A 23,590-nucleotide genomic window follows, 5' to 3' on the forward strand; every position below is an offset into this window, starting at 1 on the left:
GGATCATAAGGCATCTTCAAGTTATAACTCACAGTTATGTCGAGATTCATCTGATGTCCAAATCTTTGCATAGTTGACTTCCTAGTGTGAAAATACAGTTATCTTCATCCCATAAGGATGGAGCAAAGGGATCCGGCATGCTGCTGGTTCCAGGCAAGGAAAAGAACAAAGGCTTCCCGCAACCCAACTAGAGGTCAATTCAGTGACCAATCACATTGCAGATATGATCACATGACATGGACTACATTTCCCATAAGGCATTAACTACATTTCCCATGAGGCATTAACTACATTTACCATGAGGCATTCCCTTAAGGGATAGCTCCCAATTCCTAATTAACCATATACTGTCTGGACAGCACATGCCCTATAATTTTTATTTATTTTATTACTCATTTATTTTAAAAAATTATATGGGGAAGTAACAACTGCAAAAAGAAAAAAAAACACCTCTAATCTAAGAATTTGATCACCTGAATTGAAACCACTTGTTTCACCACTTGAGTCCATGCTAACAAGTTGCTTTTGTTAATTATCCAGCTTTTCTAAAATCACTTTTGGAAGTATGGGCACATTATAATATAGTAATCACATTTCCTTATTCAGTTTTGTATGATTAAAATGTGCAGATGAAAAGCTCTGGGTGGCCTAACAACTTTTAAAATATATTTTTTGTCTTGATTTTGTGTGCAGTGCTTCTGAGCTCAGGGTTGGTTTTCATATACCTTGAAAATGAAAAGTGTTTAATGTAACTCTTACTATTTGCATTGATGGGTTCATTATTTTCAGAAACTTTTCTATAGTACAGCCTTACAAGTCCCAGAGAGAACGACCAATGCCTGAAAATTTGAGGAGATGCACTGATTGGGGCATTTTACTACAATATAATGAATATTATTTCCTTAGCAAAGCAAGAACCATGCTGGGTCTCAGACATGCTGTAAGTGCCTTCTGCGTCACCGCATCTCTTATATTACCAGCAGTAGAACTGGTCAAAATCCTAAGAAGAGACTATTTATAAAACAAAGAGGGAAATATTCATAAAACAAGAATTCCAGGCAATATCTATAGCTCAGTGATGATTTTTTTTTTTTTAAAAAAAAGGTGTCCCATTAAGCTACAACCTTTTTGGAATTCCACAATAACAGCATGATAATGCAAAGTCAAGCTGTCCACAAGAGTCGTTGTCTACGATGATTGTTTGCCATGCAGAACAATCATGGTACGTTTTGAAGAATCTTATTCCAAATGGCCAATTGCGATCAAGGTAGGCTAAAACTGGTTTCATCACTGCACCCAATCAGTAGTCAAGACCAGGGGTCCTCAAACTTGGCAACTTTAAGACTTGTGGACTTCAACTCCCAGCTGGCTGGAGAATTCTGGGAGTTGAAGTCCACAAGTCTTAAAGTTGCCAAGTTTGAGGACCTCTGGTCAAGACTATTGCATGATAATACAGTAATTTCTGTAAGTTGCTGAACATGTCCAGCTTCTTCTAGCATTTCCTTTGATCTTGGAAAGCAGCATTCTCATCTACACATTGGGTGGCTAATGTAGACATTGTTGCTGTATCACTGCAGAGAAATAATAATGTGAGTCATGAGTTTTATGCTAACAAAAATATATATTTCAATGTTTCTCCATCTAGCATTTTTACTTCTGCACTGTACAAAATGAATAGGTAATTTAGTTCTTAGTCCAGTCTATGTCATTTTTGAGTATAATCATAAATTCAATTTGCCCTTGTTTCCTTTAGTCTACATTTTAAAAAAAATCAAATTTATAAAATTGGATTTACAAATAGTGGAGTATTAGAATAACTATGAAACTGCCCAGGCTATTTTTTTTAAAAAAATATTTGTTCTATATATCAAAAGGGTCACTGGGCTAATCCCAAGAGCATTTTTCTTATTTATTTATTGATATTCAGTAATCAGAGAAAAATCATGTGAATATTGACTACCTCTGAATGAGTCATGGTTGTCTTGTTTTATTCATAAGGCCTACTTTTCCCAATAGAGTAGCTTTTCAGAACTAGATGAGCTTATATAAAACTTCTGATGACATGGCTCTTTGTAGGGCATAAAATAAAAATATTAAGAATTTATGAAGTATCTTTACTCTTCTAGATAATTTATCATTAAATTCATGTAAGCAAAATTGTCATAAGTTCATTGTTGAATAGATCTTTCAGAGCCTGCATTTTTAACAATGTCATGGTCAACATCTCTTACTGAGATGCTGATTCAGTGGCTGAGATCCCTGCATGCCCTGCTGGCTTAGTACAATATAAACTAGCAAATGGAATTTGAGACAGTTCTAACAATGGCAGTGCAAGTCATTACTTAGCATTGTACTTATTATGTGCCCTTCCTGCGCCAATTGCAGCTGCTAAGACCTTTGTTTTCTCTTAATGAGGTGGCTCCATGTGACAAATGGAAGGGTGGGAGGAGAAGTTTTGAAAACGATTTCACTCATTTCAGTTATTTATTGTGGCTTAGATTTACTGGTTTTACTCCTAGGTAGGAAAAACCAAAGGTACAAGTATAGATTAGGTGAAACCTGGCTCAAAAACAGTAAGTGTGAAAGGGACCTTGGTGTCCTAGTGGACAATCACTTAAACATGATTCCACATGATTCAACAATATGCAGCAGCAGCCAAAAAAAGCTAATACAATCCTTGGTTGTATAAACGGAAGCATAGAATCAAAATCATGTGAAGTATTAGTATCACTTTATAAGGCCTTAGTAAGGCCCTACCTGGAATACTGCATCCAGTTTTGTATACAAAAGATGTGGAGGCTTTGGAAAAAGTGCAAAGAAGAGCAATTAAGACGATTAAGGGCCTGGGGATTAAAACATATGAAGAATGGTTGCAGGATTTGGGTTTGGCTTGTCTAGAAAAAAAGAAGAATTAGGAGTGACATGAGAGCAGTACTCTAATTTTTAAGGGGCTGTCACAAAGAAGAGGGATCAAATATTCTCCAAAGCACCCGAGGGCAGGACAAAAAACAATGGATGGAAACTAATCAAGGAGAGAAGCAACCTGGAATTAAGGAGAAACTTTCCAGCAGTGAGAACAATTAAATGGAACAACTTGCCTTTGAAGTTGTGGGTGCTTCATTACTAGCGGGTTTTTTTTTACTGCTCAGAAATTACAGGATCAAAGTTACCTGTATCATGTATTTACCAGTATACATTCAGCTAGAGCAATTGGAAGGCCAGGTGTTCAGTCCAGCCCAGAGATGCTTTGCTTGTCTTACCCAGAATGGATCTGAATGTCCAATGCTTCTCCATTAGTCAGCACCAAAGACATTTCCTTCTGAGGAATTAGACATTTTCAGGCCAGTTTCGGGCTGGATGTGTCACACATGGGCCACGCCCACCCTACTCCCCAAAGGCAAAAAAGTCACAATAGGTCATGATACATCACGTGTCTCGGTCAAGTTTGACCCCCATGAATTAGATGCAAGCTAAATAATGTCCACTAAAATAACCCAAGAAAAGCTGAGACAACTTGCTCCCCAGATATACTTGAGTAGTTGAAAGCTATGGATGAGAAACCAATGGGACTTACTACCAGGGTGCCTCTTTTGTATTCTCACTTTTTGAATGTGGGTGTTACATAACAAACCACATAATCATCAGAATTCTTCCCAGAATATGCTAAATCACCGTTAACAAAGGATAATTTTAAAGCCAAACCAAACAGCCAAATTATGTCTTAGCAATTTGTATGATATAGGCCCTGTAAACTATAATGTGATCTGTTTTGGCTTAGCATATTGTGTGTATTAAACTATTATGATTTGGTAATGACCACAATCTTAGACTGAGCCTATTGTATAAGCACAGCCATAGAAATATAAATTTAATTAATTTGATTTTGATGCTGCTCAGCTCCAAATGATTCTGGGTAGTTCACAATACAATGTATGACACCTCAAAATAAAACCCCACTAGTTAAAACTAAATAAGAAATAAGAACAAGATAAACAGATCAGCTGAATATTTAGCATTCTTATCTTACAACATTGGGGCAATACTTCTAATTGCTGTATGCCAAAATTTGTTGTGCTACAGAGATCTGTTCAGCAAGCCAGAGGTAAGTAAATAAGCAAGCCCTGCTATATCAAGACATAAATTTCTCTGATCTCACTGCATCCCACACTAACAATTTTCAGATCCAGCCCATCTGGTTTCCCAGGACACCATTTAAATCTCCACTGCTATCTCTAGAATAATTGCAACACTAAAAAAAAAAAAACCCTTGCCAGCTGTCTAACTCCCACCAGTTGCTTTATCCGCTCTTCTCTTCTTACTGTAGCAAAATTCATTTTCAACTATTACAGGCAGGGGATGTTGATGTTGATGATGATGGATAAAAGAATCTGGGAATTCAGCAGTCAACCGCAATCTGCTCTAAGAACAGAGTTATTAAATTGCCCCATTCCTTTTCATAGAAACAATATGTAACTCTTCACTGATTAGTAGCCCCCCCGCCCCAGGACAAGACAAACATGAGCCAATTTTGAGATGCATAGAGATGCTCCATTTCCACATCTAAGAATGTGGTCATTACAGTCTCTTTCCCCTTCCCTTTCTCAATCCTTCATCTAACCTCCCTTCTCACCTGCTGTGTCCTGCTTGTCACAGAAGAGAGAAGGGAGAACGGGGAACAGAATAGGCCCAGATAAACAGCACCATATTCTGTATTGTTTGTCACTATCTCAATGCACTTGAAAGAAGAGAATGTGATGTTCAGAGATCAGTGGATTCCTTCTCAGGCAGTCTCAGTCAGGATGGCTAGTAGGCAGGATTACAGAACTGATACTCCAGCAATACATATTCCCAACTTTTGAATTAAAGGCATAAATACATAATTCATGTGAAGCTCAGATCTCATGCATGTATGCATGTATGCATGTATGCATGTATGTATGAATCAATTCTTTGCATGGGCAACTTGGTTTCCTTGTTTCCTTAAAAGTACCTGCCTAGGGTTACAATACCGCGAGATACCATGAAATAAGAGTGGGAAGTATCTATTTATTAATTCTAGCTGTGTTCGGTAAATGTCAGACAATCTGAAAGAAATTCTGAGATTGAGTCAGTAAACCTAAGACTTATTACTGTGGAAAGATACATTCACATAGAGAGTCTGTGATGTGTGTTTATGTACATGGGTGTACGTGTCATATACAATACTAAGGTATCAACCTTGGCAATAAACTGTAGTATAGACTCAATATGTTAATGTCAATATGGTATCTGAAGTAACAAACTAATGTGATGCATGTAGGATACATAAATGCATTTTTCCTTACTTTACATGCCAGGCCAGAAATAGATTCAAACTATACAGGACATAAGAACAATATAATTTTTTGAAATTTCTTAATCTGCCAATTTTTTTTTCATGCCAAAATAAGATTTGATAAGAATTGTTGTTTTGGTCTTGCGTTTAGAAATCAAACTGTTCAAAACCTGGTCCCCAAGATTTGTTCCTTCAATATTAACCAACTATCACTTGCTTTTTGTGTGAGTTTCATATTTCCCTCACTCAAAAGCATGCTCATAAAGTGCATAAAGTGTAATAAAGATACATTTAATATTGTGGTAATCATCATTGTGTTTTTTAAAAGCTTTCTCTGGTTCGGGTCAAAGATTTCAATATAGTCCTTTTGATAATCTGAAGATATTTTTATTTTATTTATTTATTTATTTGATTTGTCAATCGCTTACGAGATAATAGGTATAAGTATATACATAGTTATGAATACATGAAATGGGTACATATAAGAAAAATAAAAGAAACAATAGGACAGGGATGGTAGGCACGTTGGTGCGCTTATGCACGCCCCCTACAGACCTCTTAGGAAAGGAGTGAGGTCAATAGTAGACAGTCTAAGGTTAAAGTTTTTGGGGTTTGGGGAAGAAACCACAGAGTCAGGTAGAGTATTCCAGACATTGACCACTCTGTTGCTGAAGTCGTATTTCCTGCAATCAAGTTTGGTGCGGTTAACCTTGAGTTTGTATCTATTGTGTGCTCTTGTGTTGTTATGGTTGAAGCTAAAGTATTCATTGATGGGTAAGTCATTGCAATGTACGATTTTATATACCATACTTAGATCAGACTGAAGACAGCATAATTCAAGGTTTTCTAGGTCTAGAATTTCAAGTCTGGTGGCATAAGGTACTCTACAATGAGTAGAGAAGTGGAGAACTCTTCTCGTAAAATATTTCTGGACTTTCTCAACTGTGCTAATATTAGATATGTAATGTGGGTTCCAGATTGATGAGCTGTATTCGAGTATTGGTCGAGCAAATGTTTTTTATGCTGTACTTAGTAATGTGATATTACCAGAGAAAAAGCTATGGAGGATTAGGTTAACAACTCTTAATGCCTTTTTGGCTATGTAGTTACAGTGGGCTCTAGCACTTAGATCATTAGAGATGAGTATTCCAAGATTCTTTACAGAGCTTGGATCATCAACAAGGTCTTGACTATTCAGCTTGTATTTTATATTCTGATTTTTTTTTGCCAATATGCAAGACAGAGCATATGCATGCCTTATGGGAAGTACTTTGTGCTATCATTCATCATAGCTATTCATTCAGTTCCTTTCCCTCCCTTCCCAATATCCTGAAAACAAACGAGAAGTAGCTCAGAATAGAAAATGCATATTTGGCAATAAAATTAAGGTTTTTTCATAAGTTAAGGATGGAAAGCATTCAAAAGCAGGACAACAATAAAGACAGAGCAAAAATTGCAACCTAATCATGATAGAGCAATGTTTCTCAAACTTGGCAATTTTAAGATGTAGGGACTTCAACTCCCAGAATTCCCTATCCAGCCATGCTAAGTTTGAGAAGCATTGTGGTGGAGACACCAAAAGCTTCTGCAAAAGAAATATTTTAAGGTTTGGACAGACTTTGTTGTAAGGCAACTCCAGAAATAAGATAGCAGTGCTAGGAAGGCTTTGTCAAATTAATACACATTGTTTTAGTGTTACAAACTGGAAGGAGGACAATAAAGCCTCTAGCAGAAAAGGGAAGTCTATAACAAAAATAACTAAAGTATTTGTTAAAGATACCCAGGACTGTGTTTATTTGAAGAATGCCTCAACTCACACGAGCTTTTCCAAACATTGGAACTATGTAATTATCAGTGTGTGTTTTTTTTAATTTCAGCAACTTTTATGATGTGTGGACTTGAACTCCAAGAATTCTCCAGCCAACCATACCAAGTTTGAGATGCACTGTGGTAAAACACAAAAGCTAGCTGGGGGATTCTGGGAGTCCAAGTCCACACATCTTAAACTTGCTGAAGTAGAGAAACACTATATTAAATTGTTTCACTACAATAGCCAGAAAATGAACCTGTTGCTTGGATTAATCTAAGATCAAGTTAGATTCCTACCCTCAGCCCAACAGGAAGCAACCTGCACCCATTTTTGTTCAGCCACACATCCAAACTAGTATTTTCTGACTTGTGCCAACTCAGGTAGTGCTGTCCAGTTTGCTTGTTGCAGTTCTTTTCACTATTGATTAAGGCCTGTGCTCCATCTGGCTACTCTGCACTGTGGCAGGAACACATCCTCCTATCTGGTTGTTGGTCGCTATCTTCCATGACCCTTTTTTCCAGCAAGTTTAGCAGTAGAAGGGTGAAAAACTAGACTTTAAAAATAAGACCCATGAAACCATGCCATTACTTTTTTGTTTTAAAACCATGTGCAACTGACAAGAAATTTACCTAAATGACTGGGAAAATTACAAAACTGTGATTGATTGACTGATTGGACTGGGAGAGGTAGGAAAGTAGGTAATCCATCAACAAGGGCCACGGAAAACCTGTTCTTGCACAAACATCAGATTATCACAATGGCCAAAGCGGAGAAAGAGATAGAAATTCAAAAAGTGATTTCTTAAGCTGACTTCATTTCCAGATGGTTTAAGCACAAAAGTCAAGTTTTTTAAAGTGGCAGTGCAGAAAGGCATCGAGAAAGCACACACGTGACTTATTCAACGGTCTTTCACACATTGTATTAAACAAAAAATTGCTGAATATTACATGTTCTCGCAAGTAGGTACAAATAATGAACTGTTCATGGCCTGGTCAGTTATGCTTAGTGGGTTAGTTATAGACCCTGGCTTTTTCTTGCAGGAAGAAATGGGAGAACAGAACTATGATTTATTTTTGGCTTTTTAATGACTACTTCTGGGAGGGTAAAATTCAGAGCCCCATGTTCATATGTCAACCTAAGCTTGGCTAATTAAGTTAGGAATGGCTCATTAGATGTACAATGCAAGCCAATTAATACTAAAAGTATGATTGCATGCTAGAACTATCAGGTACAGGTTCTTTGTTACTATGGTTTTAAATTTAAGTTGTGGTGATGAGGTTTAGATTTGCATTGATAGACCTCTTATTATAATTCTTGGTATTTTAAGCAAGCCAGACTAATTTCTGTTGTGTGTATAAGTTTTAATATATAAATAAGCAGAAATAAAGTTGTCATATTTGGTCTCTTTTTTAATAATGGACAATTGACCATTTTATCTCCTAACCAAGTAGTGAATCCTAGCTATGATGATGGTAGTTTAAGAATTTAGACCAGGTCCTCTCTTGTTTAATTCACTCTAGAAGCAGTAAAGCGGTAAAGTGAAAATATGCTGCATGATGTCAGTATCGTTGATTTGCTGGTTTTACATATTTTCATGGATTATGCTGAAAGAGGGAAAGGTAAAAGGTGTACAATTTAATGATAAAAACAAAGTCAAATTGATTAGTATGGTAGCATGACATCTGATGTTGAATTTGCTCTGTACTTCCTACCCTCCCATTCAGTCCTGGGTTCTGTAAATATGATAGAAAGGAAAAGCAGAGACAGATAAGCAGGAGAGCAATGGTGAAATTGGTAGCCTTGACAAATAAATATTGCAGAAACACTCGCATCTTTAACATTTATTTCACCCCCCCTAAAAAAGAGTCTGGTAACATTGCATCTTTTCCAACTAACAGTTTAATTAAAAAAAACAAACTGTTGGTCAGAAAAGGCGTTTCCCAAGCCCTGATTTTGTTGTAACCCTCAATTAATGCAAAGTTCTTTCTCCTAAATTTATCAAGAAATCTCTGGGAGAAAAACAGTCCCTGTTGAATAAACACGGAGGAAGCCACACCCATTATCTCCCCACTGCACTTCTCCCCTTCCCCTTTCCCTCCACACCGCATTTGTTTTTGTTCTTCGGCTTGTCTGCATTAGTTCGATCTTTCGACAGCTCAACAGCCTTCAATCAGCGCTATTATTATTATTGTTGTTGTTGGTTTGCAAAGCAGCTGCTGCATCTCCCCCCCCCCTTTGACAAAAGAGACGGGTCCCCAGAGCAATCGCAACATCCTTTTGCTGATTTGCTGCAGTGGAGACCGCAGCGCTTACAATATGCCCTCCCCCACCCTCGCCTGCTCTGCTTAACAGCATCTCTCCGTGGCCAGTATAAGGGGGTGAAAAGCAGCAGCTTGAGAGACCCGGTCACCCTTTCTATGTTTTGGAATGCTGGAGTGAAGTGGGGGAAAAGGACAGTGCCCAAGCAGAAGACACAGAGCCGGCCCTGCTTTCTTTTCCGCTTGCAAGATGCAAGCCAGTGCCGATTCTACGAAGATGGACTGTCTCTGGAGCAACTGGAGAGGCCAGGGTAGTTTTTTTCTACTCTAATTCTGCATGCATAGAAATATTTGCAAAGGGGATGGCAGAAACACATGTATAGTTTTGGTATCATCATCATCATCTTCATCATCATCATCATTTTAATAACATTTCTGGAGTCTGTTCCTTTTCTGCACATTTTTATTCAGGCTGTTTTTGTTTTTTTCCATTTAAAGCAAAAAAAGGAGAAAACCCAACCCAGTAATGTTGTTTGCATCCTTTTGCTTTCTTTCTCCCATACATCTTTTTTTTTTTCTTCAAAAACGCTACATTGCTTCTGTCTTTGAGTCAACCAGCCAGCCTATTGCTGATCTCTAAGTACCCCCATCGGCAATTTAGAGGATCACCCATCTGAGTGGCTGGGAGGCAGCCATGGGGATCGGGGTTTTGTTTCTGGTGTTGGCTGTACTGTAGTTTTTCTTTCCAGTTTTGGAATAAGCTTCAGTGTGTTGCCTTGGGGGCAGTGAGACACACCCATTCTAAAAGCCCTGCTTGTAGTTCTCCAAAGACCATTGTGACAGTGTGAGAGCTCCACTTGATGCTGAAGCTCACAGGTGTAGCTGTTTTACCTTCTGTTTTTTTATTCTGTACCTTTGCCTTCATTATTGCCAGTCATTTAGGCTAATGCAGATATGTGGGGGGGGGGGACGGGGGACAACGTATCAAAATATATTGTGACCTTCATAATTTACAGGGGGAAAAACCAGCAACAAACAATACCTCTCCCATTTTGTCATATAAGATTTATTTTGAACACTTCCCATTGGGTGTGGCTGGCTACCTTCTCTTTGCCTAATACAGCTTTTCAGCCATTTTTATGCAGACTTCATTGCTACCGATAACCTCCCTTTGTTTTGGTCAAAGAAAAATGCTGTGTGATCTGCTCTGTGATCCTATATGCAATCTGTCAATGTTTTTAGATCTTACTTTATTTTATGATATTGTATTATTTGGAAAGGTCCTTCTTGTCATTTAACATATAGTTCTAATACTGGTACCTACTCTTTGTAATGTCTCCCTATTACCAGAATAAGGTTTGGGTTACATGGGATAAATAAGGGCCTCTGTGTATGTGTTGACTAAAAATGTCATAACTACAGAGAGAGCAGGGGAAAGATATCACATTATTAACTAGAGTATTATTATTCCATACAGGGTTGTTCTTAGTATAGATCTATAAAGAATTCTCAGTCTAGGATGTCGCACCCCTGGTTTTTAAAAAGTACATTTATTAACTAATGTGTCTCAAGCCAACAAAAGCATTTCCAGAAAATGCTTTTTTACTGAATATAAATTAATATAACCAATTTATAAAAGAATTTATATTTAATATTTGTTTTTATAATATGGGGTATATTTTTTAAAAATATGAATGCACATGATATTACATATTGACACTTTCCCTTTATATATAAGATAATCTTCACTAACATTTTCCTTAGATTGTCCATAGGGAAACACATAGTTATTAAATAAAGTGTTGAATTACAGTAAGCTTGATTTATAATATAATACTATGTTTAACTATTCAGAAGTAACCCCTGTTGAGTTTCTAGAGGAATTTATGTAGCGCTAGATCTTTTAAATCAAATTTTGGGCAATCTGCTGTTGTAAGTATAATGCCATTTATTTACAATAGCTAACATTGCTCAAAATAGACTGGATTGCTACAGACTGTGCTGTGACTGAAATTGATTAAGTTGAAATAAACTTTTAATACCTTTTGTTGAAAAAATAAATGTAACAAAAAGAGCTGCTTGGGTTTTCAAATAGAGCTATAGTTTCCTAAAATACCTAGTGATAAATACTAAATTTAACAAACAGAATGTTTTAAAACTCAGAGTGAATGAAAAATCTATATTTGTTTAGATTTACATTATAGACATTTTTACAGCCTTTTTAATTATAAATGTAAAATATTGGTAGAAAATTGCATACAAGAATAGATTAAAATACAGGATTAAAAGAAATTGGAATTGTGTCTGGAGAGATGACTGAGCAAATGGATGGAGCAGAAAATATAACAAAAGACAAACACATGAAGCAAATCAAGATTTCAGGATAGGTTTTCATCCAAACTGCTCATCTGTTGAGATTTGGAATTTACAGTCTTAACATCTGAATGGATTGAAATAGATAAAATAGCATCATGGTAGAAAATCCAGTTACATTGAAGTTTGATGGACAGTTTTGAGGCCATCAAAAACCTGAATGTGTTGTTGCATCATCCAAAAAGATTTGATTTAGATATTCAAGAATTGAATTTGAATGAAAACATCTTTCCAAACATCATTTTTTGTCAGACATCTATATTATGTTTTAAACTATTAGCAAGCTTTAGAATTTTAAGGATCTATAGAAACAAAATGGAGAAGAGATATTTATCTGTAATACACATAATTCTATCGCTACATGCACAAATGAAGTATCTTCAGGCAATTTATGGGGCCAAGTAAATGTTATAACACACATCTGTACTGGTTTTTCCTTCTACTTTTGTTATATTGAATGGCTTGGGACAATGAAGATTGTAATCAGAAAATACCCAAACAGTACCAAGTTTGGCAAGGCTAAATTAAGGAATTATTAATGGATGGATTGGTTATTGAAAACAACCAATGTTGTAGTTAGCAGATTTAAAAACTTCATTTGTAATTCTCCAAATAATTTCAAAATGTCCCAAGGAAATGAGAAATATAAAATTAAATAAAAACAATCATCTATTTTTTTTTAAAAAAAGTTTCTCCCCCCAAATCAGGTATCATTAATATAATGGAACCACAATAATGTCAGTAGATAAAAACCTTAATTCTCAGTCTACAATCACAGCTATTAAAAATGATTTTCTGCAATTAATCTTCCATTGACCAATCAATTGAATATTTAAATGATTAAAGCTCATTTATTGATATTTCCAGATGTCTAGCTTTCAGTGTATATTCTGTGTTCTATTTTCGTGCTCAAATTCATATAGTACTAGTTTCCATTTCAGCAGCATTTTATACGAATTCTCCATATAATGTGACTTTGCAGTCATTATAGGAAGAGAGCTGTTAGCCTCTGAAAACCAAAAATTATAACTCTGGTAACATTTTCCCCAATTAACATTTCTAACTAAGTGATCAACATTTGCTGACTAAATTTTAATAAAATTTGTTAGGAAATGAGTTACCAATCTCTTTCTGATCATGATTTTATAGTAGCTTTGATTAAACGTCTTGGAACCAGGAGCTAAAAGATAGGATTATGCCCAAAGTGTGCATCATTGCAATCCTGCTTCTGGTTATCTTTGCTGAACTCTGTAGAAATTAATTTATAATAGAAGATTTCACAAACTTTTCCAAATATAGTATTTCCAGAATGTCACATATTACGATAAAATAGATGCTACATTTAAACATTAACATTCTAAACATTAGTAATGAATAACAAGCAACAAATATCTGCAGTTTAAATTCTGAAAAAATCCTTTTTGCTTTTTTAAGTTAATATAGTTCTGATTGATCTGAAGACAGTTTGAGTGTCTACAATGTTTCAGCCAGTTCTAAAGTATCATAAACAGTAAATCAAACAAAAACCATAAATTCAAGGCAATAGGGATGATTGTATCAAAATTACAATCCATAGAGTCTATGGATACCGAATCTATGATCCATTGAGTGATTCTTTGTCAATATTTACTTACCTAAAGAGATAAATAAAATGACCATAGGTGGAGAAGAATGCAGTTGACTTCCAATTTCCTGCTGGTTTCCCCATTGATTTTGCACATGGGAAGCTGCCAAGGAGTATTAGAAATTACAGTCATGTCATGTGGATGCTGCAGCAGCAACAACTTTGCAAATACAACTGGTTTGAAAATCCTTGAAATTTCAATTCAGTGGTAATAAGAGGTCCCAGATTTTGTACATATTATTTAATATAGCGGATTGGAGGTAATTTGATTCAAGAACTGTTGCATTATTGTTTGGGTAACTGAAAGTTTATTTGTTTGTTTATTTTTCATATTTTTGAACCACCCATCTCCCTCAGTAAGGGACTCTGGTTAATGTACAATAAAATATGAAAATATAAAAACAGTATATAAAAGTTAAAAAAATAAAAAGAGGCAAGGTTGAATACTGTTAAAATTAATTGAAAGTGAACGGAGGATTTTCAGGTTACAAATACACACAGAGTGGAGCTTTAGTAGCAATAGATAATGATAAGTTATTAACAAAAAGAATTTTACATCTTGGAGGAAAATCAGAACACAGAGATAGCATAATAGTAATTGCCTAATTGTTTTTTTTAAAATACACTTTATTGATTTTACAATTAAAATAGACCAACCACACATACATAAATGTAAGAGAGAAAAAGAAAATAAGAAAAAAAAAGAATAGAAAGAAAAAGATAGAAAACAATTAAAAACATTTTAATCTTCAACAGTTTGTGAGACCTCCTTTTTATCCTTATTTTATGCCATATACACAATTAATCCTTACATATATCTGTATATCACTACTACGATTCTTTCATATCTTCTTTTGCCTTTTAGTGTGAAATCTATCTTTGGTCTATCCATTTGTACCAGCAGTTCCAGCTGTCGTAATATATTGAAGTGTCTTTATCTTCTAATGCCAAGGTTAATTTGTCCACAACTTGAAATTTTTTGAATAATCATCTCCTCTGATGGAACATGAGGCTGTAATTGCCTAGTTGTTTTAGCATCTTCTCCAAATATATAAACAGCACTTACTAGATTACCTAAGATTTTCTAATACACAAAGACTTAGTAATGATTTCATGTGATGTTCACACATCAGTACTAGACTGATTTTAAAATAACCACAGGTAGAATCAATGTGTAATCCTTTCAGAATGTTATTGTTGTATAATGTTATTTTGAAATCGTTTCAAAATACATTGATCAGTGATGCATGATTAGGAAGGGATATTTTAATTCAGTACTTATATTCTATTCTTAGAAAAATGTGTATCTTCCCAGTGGTTTCCTCAGCAAGGCAGTAATAGTTTGCTGGTCATTTGTGGGTTCCAATCTTACATGGTTATACAGTACTATGCTGCTTTCCTGGAAACCTTTTTGTCTACCAGGATGTACAATAACATATTTCACAATGGGTTCTGGTGGCAAGCGACTGCCCATAGAGTCACCACAAGTCAACTTTAACTTGATAATACCCTTCTTCCTCCACAAATAAGAAACAGCTATTTGTACTTTACTGATGACCCAACATTACCAGTTAATTAATAATACCAGTTATTAATTACTACTCCCTAGCTCAGTCATAGTTATAGTTTGTGCTAAGTATAAATAAAAACCCATCGTCTGTCTCTATCTGTCTGTCTGTCTATCTTATCTATCTATCTATCTATCTATCTATCTATCTATCTATCTATCTATCTATCTATCTATCTATCTATCTAATAATTTTCAGAACAGTGTGCTTATTGATGTTTCCTGTCTACACAGCCTCATAAGTTCAGCCTTGTCTCCATGGTACACAGGCTGATAAGGGAGATGAACTCTTGTCTGTGTTGTGCAGAAGCCTCATGAAGAGGAACATTTCTTCTGATTCATGAATTCACGCATCAAAAATTAGACTTGCTGGTTTGGTAGGCCTTTTCTCCCAAACTCTGCTCTGGTGTTGCATCTGAATGTCACTTATTATTAGAAAGAAGGAGAAAAGACCTCTGAGACCTTTTGTACTAGCGTCTCTTTTCTGCTCCAGCAATACTTCTATATGCATTAATTAACAAATATTAATCTTCTGCTATAGATTTGGAATAAGCTTTACTTGTTGTTTGTCAAATTTCTGGTAAAGGTACATGAGCAAAAGTGGTAAATATCAACTCTGGTGTCCCAAAGGTATTTTTTCAGGAGGCAATTGGACGTTCTTGTTTTTTCTTTTGAAGACGTTTCACTTCTGGTCCAAGAAGCTTTTTAAGCTACGACAGGACAGTGGGAATATTCATAAATCCTTCCATTCCGCACTGTCCTGTTAGAGCTGAAGCAGCTTCTTGGATGAGAAATGAAATGTCTTCAAAAGAAAAAAACCAAGAAAGTCCAGTTGCCTTCTGAAAAAGCACCTTTAGGACAACCTTGACCTGAATGACTAAGAATCTCTATAGACTTTTAGCTAAACAACTCTGGTGGTTCCCTTTAATGAAAGCCATTTGCTAAGCTCACTTGCAATGATGTTTTCAAAAATATTATCTGTAGTGTAGTGCATTGTACTTGGATCAGGAAATATCTGGTTCAAACCCTCACTTGACTTTAGAACTTATCCCTGGATAATTTGAAACTCTTCTTTCTGGCACAGCCAAACTTATGTCATAGAATTGTTACAAGGAGAAGTATGAGGACACTGCATGCACACTGCCCTGAACTCTCAGAAGGAAAAAAACCACCATAAACAAAATAAAAAATTAGTACCACTTGTTGGATATTGGAGAAGGGTTTGACATAAAAAAGTTAGATGGCAATTCTATGCTCTCCCTGAATCTTGTGAAGAACATAGAACATATATGTACCACCATTGAGATCTTGTCACATTTTAGGGTCCAGATATACTAAGCATGGTTCTTGAAAACTTCCACTCAGCTTTGAAATGTCAAATATGCTTATGATTTAAAAATGAAATTAATTCATAAAAAATATTTCATATTTTGGGCCTCTCAAGGAATGTTCTATTTTTGCTTTTTAATTGATTGATCTCTTTAAATATATATATAAACAAGCACATGATAAAATCTGAAAAAAAGATATAATGCAAACAAATGATTCAGAAATTTTAATGTCATGGGCGTTTACTTGGTTAGGAGTAGTTAGAATATATTATAGAGAGTCCTCTTATTTCTAGAAGTAACATCTTAATGTCCATTTACTTGTGATTCCTACCATCTATGGCAGTCCCATCAAGTAGAGCAGACCAAGAATCACCTCTAAAACTACTTTTGTTGAGAATTTTGCAAATCTGATTGTGATGTACTTATTCCCCTTTTTATACCCTTGTGAATTAAGGAGATGTCTCTGAACTACATTATATATATTTGCTACTTGATCTGGACTTAAGCTATGTTTATCTCCTTGGTCTATTTCTGTCCTTACCCCCTGCAATCTGTCTCCATGTTGGCTCCTTGGAGACAAGAAGCACAAACCATGAATATTAATTTACACTACATTTTTTCCAAAGTTACAGTGATAGAATCTTACAAGTCTAAAAGCACTTCTCTGCTCCTTTACTTTTACTTTCCAAAAAAATAGGAAGGACCATTCTGAGATGCTTTCCACCCTACTTTTCTTCTGAGGACTGAAATACCTTTTGCATGATGGTTGTCTATGAGGTTGCAGCTCTTCCTATCTCCTGAGGACATTCCCATAGACCATTACACTCCTACCTTCTTAAAATATAACTTTTAATTTTCCCCAAAATTTTGAGTAGAAGGATTTGTCAAAGTCTAAATATATGTTGCCAACTGGCTCATCACTAATATCATGCCTGTTTGCACTCTCAAATAACAGTCCTTGCCTCACTGCCACTCTCTACGCAGAGATGGTATTCAGCAGGTTCTGAACAGTTCTGGAGAACCGATAGTGGAAATTTTGAGTAGTTCAGAAAACCGGCAAATACCACCTCTGACTGGAGATTTTACAGTATCTTTCTCCTGCCACGCCCACCAAGCCATGCCCACAGAACCGGTAGTAAAAAAAAATGAATCCCACCACTGTCTCTATGCATGCTAAGCAGCCAGTGACTCGGGAGGGGAAACGTCTGGTTTGGTGGTGCTGTGCCTAGTACAGGTAGTCTTATGACCACATTTGAGCCCAACATTTCTATTGTAAAGTGAAACATTTGTTAAGTGAGTTTTGTCCCATTTTATGACCTTTCTTGCGACCATTGTTAAGTGAATCACTGCAGTTGTTAAGTTAGTAACAGTGTTAAGTGAATCTGGCTTTCCCATTGACTTTGCTTGTCAGAAGGTTGCAAAAGGTGATCACATGAACCGGGAACACAGGAACTGTCATAAGCATGAGTTGGTTGCCAAGCGTTTTGATCACATGACCATGAGGATGTAGTAATGGTTGCAATTGTGAAAAACGGTCATAAATCATTTTTTTCAGTGCCAATTTCAGATGGTCACTAAATGCACTGTTGTAAGTTGAGGACTACCTGTAGTAATAGGTACCTGTCCCAACCCAGAAAAATGACACTGGCAAGGGGTCCAGAGTGCAGGCCAGACCAGGCAATCTTCTTGATCCCTACTCAATCTAGACAGAAGAGGGGATCTCAGCAGCAAGTAATCTTTCACTCCCTCTCTATGGAGATTCTCAATCATCCAGGTCATGATTGTCCCAAGGGTGCTTTTTCAAGAGGCAAGTGGTGGCTAACCTTTTCGGCACCAAGTGCCAAAACAGGAGTGTGTGTACACACATGCGCACGTGTGCGTGCACACTGGAAACCAGAAGAGCAGCTTTCTGATGTGCACACATGTGTGCCGGAACCCAGAAGAGCAATGGGCGACGGCTGACGTGCCCAGAGAGATGGCTCTGCATACCACTTCTGTCACATATGGCATAGGTTCGCCATCACGGGCCTAATCTAATACTAAATCTGCAACTTCATTAATTGGTTAGTCTTTTGAGAGCACAGTGCCTCCTTAATAAAATGGCTAATCACAATATACAAATAAAAATCATTAGGGGAGGCGGGAATAGGAATTAAAGGACATATCTATGAACATAGGTGTCCTCAGTTACTGTATCGGAACATAGGCTCTGACTGCTTTTTTGATTCAATAGTCCCACTTTCAGAACATCTCTACTCTCTATATCATTGTTGTTAGTGTACTAGGTTCTCCTGCTTTATTGATGTAGACAATGCATTTTCCATCTTCCACAAGTTTTGACAATTTCATGGTAATTTGATCTCATCATATCCATAAGTAGCCAAGAGTCTCCTGTATAAACTTTCCTGACAATGTGTTCTGAAGTTGATGGTTAATTTTGTATCTTCAATAAAACTATTTCTGGAAAAGCCCCAATCTTTCTTTATTGTTTCCCTGTTATTTTTCCTGGGTATTTTCGACCTTAATTAAACAATCTAAATTTACTCCCACAGTTCTTTGTTTTTGGAAATGTGCTAATTTCTAGAACAAAGCAAGTAAATAGCATATTTGAGCTAAATCACTCTGGCTCTTGTGTTCCTAAAACGATTATTGTTTGAAAGCACAAAAACAGTTCGCCAATGTGCATGAGGATTCACATCCTAAGCAAGGAGAATTTACATTTTAAAAATAATGTTACACATTAAAACAGGGGTGTCAAATTCAAGGCCCGGCGGCTGGATCCATGCTTAGATCTGGCCCACAGGGGTGCCCTGGAAATAGAAAAGAACTGGCCCATGGTGCCTCTGCCAGCAAAAGGAGCTCGAGCCCGAGAGGGTCATGTGTGGTCCTCCCGGGCTCTGTTTTTGGCTGCGACGGCCTCCTGCAGGGATCTGCCAGTGAAAACAGCTCGCGCCCTCATGAGCTCCATTTTTGCTGGCAAAGGGCTGCAGAAGGCCATCAAAGCTGAAAACGGAGCCCAGGAGGGCTGTGTGCGACCCTCGTAAGTTCTGTTTTCTCTGGCAGAATGTTAGCAAAACAAATTATTAGCAAAAGTGGCATTTGATCACACGAGTGATGTTGAGCTGGCCATACCAACCCTGGACACACACGCCATGCCGCCCCCGGAGGTCAAACACAACCCTGATGCGGCCCTCAATGAAATTGAGTTTGACAAACCTGCATTAAAGCATAGCAGAAGAAGAAAGCAGAAAAAGGTATTAACATCTTGGTTATCTTCCCAATAAAACACCACAAATTAATTTCGCTTGGCACTCTAACTCTGTGTAGGATCGGACTGCTAGGCATTCTTTATACTCCTATAATCATTAAACCGTGCTGTAACTTTGCCATAATGTTCAATATGCATGAATGTGTAATGGCAGTCTCTGATGGTACGATTGGAGAATTTATTGTTTGCCTTTCATCCTCCAGCTATTGATCTCTTATACTGGCGTGACATCAAGCAGACTGGGATCATGTTTGGAAGCATCCTGCTGTTATTGTTCTCACTAACCCAGTTCAGTGTTGTCAGTGTAATTGCTTACTTGGCATTAGCAGCTCTCTCAGCCACCATCAGTTTCAGAATCTACAAATCCGTGTTACAGGCTGTGCAAAAAACCGATGAAGGACACCCATTCAAGTGAGTGCTCTCTGGTTGTTTCTAAGTGAACAATTGGTAAAAAGTTAAAAGTATTTTTAGAGAAATGAAGTCGCCATTTCAGTCGAATTGACTGAATACGATTGAATTGTTTGCCAACTCAATTAGCAATAACTAGTATTTCACATTAACTTTTGGGCTAAATATCCATATATGAGTGTTTAAGGTTTAACTGGCCAACTGTTGAGGTTGGGTGAGTGGGATCAGTCAAGTCAAAAGGAAAGTGACTCCAGACTGTGTTGTTTTCCTGCCGTATTTATAGATAGCCCAAATCTAAACAATAGATTTTACTGTTTTCATGCAAACAAAAATTGTTATGGAGGAAAAGCTGCCCAGTATCATTGATGATAAACCTTAAAATCCATCCTTCTTCAAGCTTTTCTCAACTTCATATGGACAACAATCATATATATAAAATTTACTGGCAGTATGCATCAGGAACCAGATACCAACCCTGTGAATGGCTAATAATATTTTTATTTACCCAGGCTTTTTTGGGTCCATTTATATTGCATTTGCCCCTGGAATTAACACTTTATCCTCTTTACTTTTTCCCCCAGTTGAAAACTATCTTCTCTAAACAGAATACATGGTATAAAAATAAGAGAGAAATGATTTTAAATAAATAAATGAAAGAAGCAGTTTGTCCCTATAGTTGGCATGTTTTAGTCTGCAATCCAAAGGTTCTGTATAAGAGAGAAGAATTCAGCTGGTGAAATCTGAGTTAGGCTTTTTCTTTTTCAACAGAAACTACTTGGAAATGGAAATGTCTCTCTCCCAGGAACAGATTCAGAAATACACAGATTGCCTCCAGTCCTACGTGAACAGCACAGTCAAAGAACTTAGGCGGCTTTTTCTGGTCCAGGATCTGGTAGATTCCTTAAAGGTAGGTGACCCACCAAACAGGCACGGGGATTTAGAGAAGGGACAACTTCAGGTTTGTGATGGAAGACCTACATTCCCTGAGTTCTCATATTGATTCCTTTAAGGTTTTCAAAGGACATCATTATGGCTAATACTGGAGAAATAAAATATTTCTTTTGAGAAAATCAATATATAATTAACAAGTAGGATTCAATGTCATGAGGTATCATGGTGATCAGATTGATGCTTAAAAAAAAGAGCAGTTTGCAATTATAACACATTCTTATTGCAATCAGTTTGAATTGATTTTTTTCCCCTGCACTGTTTCTTGTTAGCTTTCAGAATGTGTCATAATGTGCTTTAAAAAACCCTCAGCTCTATAAACTCTTGTCATGTAGCAAATATGTTAATTTTGCCCAACTCATTCTTCTACTGAGTTTGAAGTAAAAAAAAAATCCAAAAGGATGGACATCTCCCTTTCCAAACACTGAAACACACTCTAGGATTTGAGAGCCCAGAGTTCACATCGTTTTTTCATTCATGTTCATTTTATTTATGCATAAATAAAATGAACATGAATGATCAGCATTCCATTTTTTTTTACAGAAGCTCAAGGCAGCTTTTAGGGAGCTCTTTTTTCCCATTTTTATCTCCGCATTAACTTTGCAGCTTTCTGTGGCTGGGAATGGATTTACTTCTTCCCAGTCCTCGTCCATACCAACTAGAGCACACTAGTCCTCAGTTAAAAGAAATAAAGTTTATGGGTTTTTTTAAAGTGGAAGTTTAAAATTTCAAGGCATAATAGAGTCTGTATTAAAGTAATCAATTTTTAGAAATTGGATGAACATTAATGTTACTTAAAAGCAAGCAAGAATTTAAAATATGCTCATTTAGAATGCAATCCCATGGTTACTGAAATATGTACAAATGGCTTTTTTATTTCTCAGATACCATGCTCAAGATAAGCTCATCCCCCCTCCTCACATCTCCTTGCAATAACACATAAATGCTAATTTACTTGATAACATGATAGTTTTATGTTTTCCTTTGCTTGCAAGGAAGAGAAAAATGTGAGGGAAATATATAACTCTTAAGGATTCAGAAAGATAGAAATGCTTTCCTTCCTTCCTTCCTTCCTTCCTTCCTTCCTTCCTTCCTTCCTTCCTTCCTTCCTTCCTTCCTTCCTTCCTTCCCTCTCTCCCTCCCTCCCTCCCTCCCTCTAGGAATTCAAGATAAGATTTAGATTTATACCCAATTAACTACTGACCACAAAGCTTTGTTTACACCAGAATGATCATCTCAAAAATATAATTAAATGTATTTAATGAAATAATAATGGGCAAACTGAAGCATTACATCTAAACTTTCCAATATCCCTTATTATTATGTTGGTAGTCTGGTGTGATTGTGGAAATTTAATTCTTGTATTTCCAATTCAGTTTGCAGTACTAATGTGGTTGTTGACTTACGTTGGAGCTCTCTTCAATGGCCTAACTCTCCTGATAATGGGTAAAATTAATCATTTCTTTTAATTTGTATCATGATAATTTTGTGGTAAAAATAGATTGAATAGTTTCAGTAAAATATGTCCCTCTCTCTTTGTCAATTGTTTTTTTCTGTAATTCCTTAAGAAAGTACTGTACATGTTTGTTATTTAACACTTCTGGTACTTTCAAATTTATTTTCATGGCTGATATGCCCATAATGATGATAGAAGTTTTAATTCAGGAGACTCAGATTTTATTCTTACATTATATTTCCAATCTCTTTTTTTCCTCAGTTCCCCTAATCCCAACTTCTCAGATTCACATACTAAAGTAATTATAATAGTACAGTTATAATAGTGAAGTAATTATCATGTTATCACATCCTCTACTTCAGTGATCCCCAACCTTTTATGCCGCGCCCGGTACCGGCATTAGCTGGGCGCCGCGGCCCGGTACCAGCATCAGGTGGGCGCCGCCATCTTTTTGATGAAAAAGTGCTTCCGGTGACCTCACCGGAAGCACTTTTCATCAAAAAGATGGCAGTGCCAGCGCTTCGGTGAGCTTTTCCGGGTAGATATGGCTTTCTACCCGGAAAAGCTCACCGAAGCAGTTTTCGTCAAAAAAGATGGCGGCGCCAAGCAACCAGCGCCCGGTAGGACTTGTTCCACGGACGGTGCCGGTCCGCGGACCGTGGTTGGGGACCCCTGCTCTACTTGGTCTGTATAATGTTATACTAGATTATTGTACATCTTCATACATTACATTGTTTCAATACAATAATTATTTGTTCAGTATTGATTGAAGATTATTAACAGTTTAATATTTAGATAACTTAGACAATTCAATAAAAAGAGGCATTAATCAATATTAATTACAGTTTAGGATGTCCATGTTAATGAGCATAATTTACCATTTTTACAAGAATGTAGCAAGGAAGAGAACTGTCAAATCTTGTGAATTCAGGAAAAAATAACCACTTGGATTTCTAGAAATATCTCAGTTGCTAAAGATAAGATAGTAGAATCTTGAAAAGGGATAGTAATCATTCTTCAGCGTTGTTATGCCTTTTAATGATGGAGACAAGTGTGTACTTTCAAATATGCTTAAAACATTTTTCTCTCTCCTGTCTAGCTGTGGTCTCAATGTTTACTCTACCTGTGGTATATGACAAGTATCAGGTATGTAAGAAAGTTTAATGCATGGATTTCATTTTGATCGGTAATACCTATGTAAATGGATAAGCAGCTAGGGGAAAGGTCAGTAGT

The 23,590-nt window shown here is 36.5% G+C and overlaps 1 protein-coding gene across 2 annotated transcripts in view; it reads left to right on the forward strand.

The window, feature by feature from the left end:
* Positions 1-23,590, forward strand: part of RTN1 (reticulon 1) — a 129,694-nt gene that overhangs the window by 101,278 nt on the left and 4,826 nt on the right. Inside the window, exons 1-5 of one of the 2 annotated variants that reach the window (XM_026670066.2) lie at positions 9,499-9,693; positions 19,749-19,956; positions 20,722-20,860; positions 22,278-22,347; positions 23,457-23,503. In XM_026670066.2, coding sequence (XP_026525851.1) covers positions 9,633-9,693; positions 19,749-19,956; positions 20,722-20,860; positions 22,278-22,347; positions 23,457-23,503 — 525 coding nt within the window. In that variant the 5' untranslated portion in view covers positions 9,499-9,632. Of the gene's footprint in view, positions 1-9,498; positions 9,694-19,748; positions 19,957-20,721; positions 20,861-22,277; positions 22,348-23,456; positions 23,504-23,590 lie in introns of those variants that run through there. The other variant, XM_026670065.2, reaches the window with a different exon arrangement.

Source organism: Notechis scutatus, chromosome 1 (assembly GCF_049901735.1).
Source record: "Notechis scutatus isolate UNSWTSFEM ecotype Mainland chromosome 1, rNotScu1.2, whole genome shotgun sequence".
NCBI classification, from domain to species: domain Eukaryota; kingdom Metazoa; phylum Chordata; class Lepidosauria; order Squamata; family Elapidae; genus Notechis; species Notechis scutatus.